Source organism: Eurypyga helias, unplaced genomic scaffold (assembly GCF_000690775.1).
Source record: "Eurypyga helias isolate BGI_N326 unplaced genomic scaffold, ASM69077v1 scaffold45934, whole genome shotgun sequence".
In the NCBI taxonomy this organism is placed as follows: domain Eukaryota; kingdom Metazoa; phylum Chordata; class Aves; order Eurypygiformes; family Eurypygidae; genus Eurypyga; species Eurypyga helias.
This window is the reverse complement of record NW_010247779.1, coordinates 1-4,448: the sequence shown is the minus strand read 5'-3', so window position 1 is coordinate 4,448 and position 4,448 is coordinate 1. Positions and strand designations below refer to the sequence as shown.

Genomic DNA, 4,448 nt, shown 5'->3' with positions numbered 1-4,448 from the left:
TAGAACAATTTACAACTGAGAAACAAAGCAGGCAATTTAAATACTGGAACAAGTATGACAAAATGCAAGAAAAATGCATGCTGTTGATGTGATGAGGCAATGTGAACAAGGAAAATTTCCCTTCAGAATAATGCAACATCTAAAGGTATATAAAAGCTTATATACCATGACTTAGCCTGCAACCCCCCGCCCTTTTCCTCGTATAATAAATAAGGCATTAGCATTATACTATTTTAAAAAAGGCTGTTAAGGCTTAAAAAATATTTTTTAACATTCCAAACATTTCTGGTGTTCCGAGCTTTGACACATACATATCAAAATGACCAACTGATGCATACAAATTTCCAAAGACAGTACATCCAGAACTCCAGTAACAAATGGCAAATACCTACCCACCACTTCTTTCACCTAACCGACCCTGACCTAACAGTAGCAGTTATTATTACATCTCTTGGCCAAATTCTGTGGAAGCTTCCATCATGCACACAGACAAGACCACAGCGCGCTGCTGCTTAATGGCTGTTCTTCGTATTAGTTTTACAGCGACAGCACAAGATGCAGATGGACTTCCCATAAGGAGTGCACAAAAGATGAATGCCCAACACATAAACAGTTACACTGCGAAGGTCTGAGTAGTACAGCTAATTGCCTATGAAGGAAGTGGGGACAAACCCTGTTATTCGTTCTTTCCATTATTGGCAGAAAGATCCAAGACAGGAGGAGTCTTCTGTGGCAAGCTTCCATTAATTTCTTGCTTCTCTATCTGACCTCTGTGTACAGGAGGAAAGATTGGTTTTACAGTCTGTTCTTCTGTAAGATCATTAATTTTTAACTATTTGTTCAAAAAAAGCTGAGCAACGTGACATATAAACCTGTCTGTGGCTCCTGCAACATCCCCTGCTGGTCTACCAGAGCTTCTCTCAAAAGACACAGGACAGAAAAAGAGCAGATATTGTTTGTTTTAACATCAAAACTGTAAGTCAGTATGACGGGTGTAGGTTGGGTTGTGTATTCAGATATGCTGTGGGATAAAAGAAGTGTTTTCTGGAATTGGTGGGCAGTGTTCTGGACCTGGAGGAGGGGTACAGAGCCCTGGAACAAACGCAAGCACACCGGGCCCTCCACCACGGTGTTGTCATCCTGACGATGTCATGGACACATCTGCTTGTGGAGCCCTTGAGAGCTGTGCAAGAAGCACAGCTGTGATGAAGCAGCAAACTGAGGATGTCTACGAAGACCAGCTGTAATTCTTCTGGCTCTTCCCTACGCTTAAGAAGTGAGTCATTACTCACTCCCTGGTAGCTATTGAAGTGGGCAACAGGTGGCACTCCAGCACAACCTGCTATGGCCTCTTACACCTAGCCAGGCCCTCGGTAAAAGCAAGGCTAAGGCATGCCGACTGAAATAGGCCTCCAAGCCTACTGTACTGGGAGACACGTGCAGCATCCAGCACAACTTCTGATTTCTGTTTTGCCCACACTGTCCCTTTTAATGCCCTATGCCCATCCCAAATTTCAACTGACTTTGGTCCGTTACCCTGCAAATGCAGGCCAGCAGAGATAGCTGGGTCATCATGCAGAACCAACTGCAGAGGGTTCATCCTCTAGGCAAGGGCCGATTTGGAAGTGTGTTTTAATGACATTTACAGCAACAAATACTCTGAGTGAGACAAAGTTGTGATTCATTACTTGATGTCCTGTTGTGTTAGCATGTGCATGTTTAAAGACTATTTGCATTTCCTCTTTCCTAAACAGGAAAGGAGGCGTGTATTAACTCTCCTCGAAATATGACTGGACAGTCCTGTGCTGAACACTGAGCCACCAGGGTCGCCACAGCTGCTCCAGCATTCAACCAAAGTTTGTTAAGCTATGCAACCATGGCTCGCTTAGAATAAATGAAGTCATCAGTGCAATACTACAGCTGCAGAGTTTGAAATCCAAGACATCAGTACTCACCTTGAAGTGTACCAGTAGTTGATCAGAGTTGAAAGAATGACGTAACACACGCTCAGTACTCCAGAAACTCCCAGTGAAAGCGCACCCAGGCCACAGAGCACACAAAGGAGGCATATACCACCTATGGCTATTACAATACCTAACGAAAGAGAATCAGTTTGTTATTTAAACAAGTTTGCATACAAGTAAATTAAGACCTGACATTCTACCACCACCCCAAATTCAAACCATTTGGGAAAAGAGTCTGCAATCAACTGGCTAGCTGCTATAAAAGCTATTGCATGGTCAAGATAACTGGTTTAGGCGTATCCTGGTGGCTGAGATTAGAAAGGGAAATAGGACTTCCCCTATACAGACTACAGTTAATTGGATTACTATTTTTGTATGAAGTTTCACTACTGTGGAGACCTGAGGACTACAAACAGAAATCCTCAACTGGTTGAACTGGAAACTCCAGAAGGAAGAAGATAAAAAGGAAAAGACATCATGCCTTAAAAGGGATTAAGTACATGCATACAGTACCTTCCATAACTATCACACCAATACAAGCCATTATGGCTGGTGTAACAACAAAGATCAGGAAAACTGCAATGGGAATAGCAGACACTGCAATAAACATCAGGAGTGATAAGGCAACAAAAGGATGGTCATCTAAATATTGGCCAAGTGGAGAATTCATAAATGCAACAACCTGTGGATGAAAGAAAAACATTTTATGACCAGAGAGGAAAACAAAATCTAGGTAACTTTTAAAGGTCGCTGCTACTCTAGTGAACTACAGGTGGCATCTTCTTGTACATCTGCAGCTTGAATAGTTGGCAGCTGTTGCCTCTGTATTTCAAAGGCATGAGGACTTACTGCAAATTTAGATAGCTTCACAGCAAATATAATTCTGCCAATAACCGACATGTTTCTTTTGGACTTCCCAGTTCCATTCTTGCACAAATTAAAGAACAAACAACAAAACCTGAAAACAGGTAAAAAACCCAAATCACAGTTTAGCTGCACAGATTTCAGTGGGGTCTCAGGAGATTTTGATTGAGAGAACTGCATTTGTTAAGAAAAAAATACTGTAACATTTAAAAATTATGATGATTTTTCTTTTTTCCATGCCTCAGCAGTATCTCCAACCTGCTCCCTTATTGAGCATATGTACAGTTCAGGCATGTCTGTACGACAGAGTTGCTAGGAATTCAATTATAATCTTACTGGTAGAAGACACACCCTTTTTACAGAGGTAGTCATACCTACACAATGGAATTTTACTGTAGTAGAGACATTTCCCTTCTTTTAAGGAAACACATATTGTAGTTTTAGTTCTTTTTATAGCAGCACAATCATTCCACTCAAATGCCACTCTACTATCTCAAATGGTTACACTGGTAAAACAGAAATGCAGAACACGCTTCCCTTTTTCCTGACTGCCGAAGGTGTGGGAGGACAGCCCTTGCCATAGACTCCTCAGTGCCCACTTGAAAAAAAAGAGCGTGCCAAATTCCCTCTGTGTCCGCAACCCCAAAAAGTTTTGAAATTGCATTTAAACAAACCGGACTGTGACATTCTGCGAGTTACGAGGTATCTTTATAAATATGTGATATACAATTAGAATCCAGACCCACATTTGAGTTGCTGTGGATGAACTGCACCACGAAGTGCCATTGCTTCTGCAGTTCTTGCATTTCTTTAGACATGTTGTACTCCTCAGCCACGATCTTCCGAAGAACCAGTTCTCACTCAGCCACACGATCTTCCTTAGAATTAAGGTACAATTAGTAACAGGCTCATGCAGATGTTTTGTGAGAATGCAGTATTCCTTTTGCAAAAACAGAGCATGCAGATTTCAGATGTTAACGTGATGAGCCTTTTAGAAAACACTGCTGTTACAAAAGTACATCTGCTGTACAGGGCTCGACCCCCAAAGCTCTTTGAAAACTCACAAAGGCAAGTATGAAGATACAAGGTGACTCTCACCTCCTTTCCTTATTAACATTAACCCAGTATTTAACTGTAAGGGTGTTGAATTAGCAGTGAAAAGGTCAGTTTTCTAAGATTCTGCTTGGACAGTTCAGTGCTACTAGTGCTGGAAACTTGTCACACACGAGTGAGACTCGGGTTTGTGAGCAGCCTCACGTTCAGAATTGAAACCACGCCCTGTGCAGCTTCAAAACTCTGCATATAAAGGCAAAATGCTTTCAAACACTCCAAACATACTTAACTATGACAGTTTAAAGGCAACATCAGCTCAAAAATCTCCCTTCCCCCACGAAAGTTTGATCTGCTAGGGAGACCCTTAACAGGGGAAGACTAGAAGATGTGGTTTCCTGTGCGTAAATCCAAGTAGCTGCCATGCCACTGTCGCTATTTTATACTCAGCCTACGTACGTGGTCCGTCCCTTTGTTTACACAGCCTTTGACCCCTCGTTCGCAGCAGGAGCCCGAGGGGTGCCCCCGTGGGAGGCTGCCGCCCCACCGCGATCGCTCGCCCCAGGCGCC

General features: G+C 42.6%; 1 protein-coding gene across 1 annotated transcript; it reads right to left on the bottom strand.

Moving 5' to 3' along the window:
- Positions 1 to 676: 676 nt before the first annotated feature.
- Positions 677 to 3,646, bottom strand: TMEM159 (transmembrane protein 159). Its single transcript, XM_010150828.1, has 4 exons — positions 3,575 to 3,646; positions 2,478 to 2,646; positions 1,956 to 2,094; positions 677 to 770 (listed from the first exon to the last, which is right to left on the bottom strand). The coding sequence occupies exons 1-4, from the start codon at positions 3,644 to 3,646 to the stop codon at positions 677 to 679; spliced, it is 474 nt and encodes a 157-aa protein (XP_010149130.1).
- Positions 3,647 to 4,448: the final 802 nt, after the last annotated feature.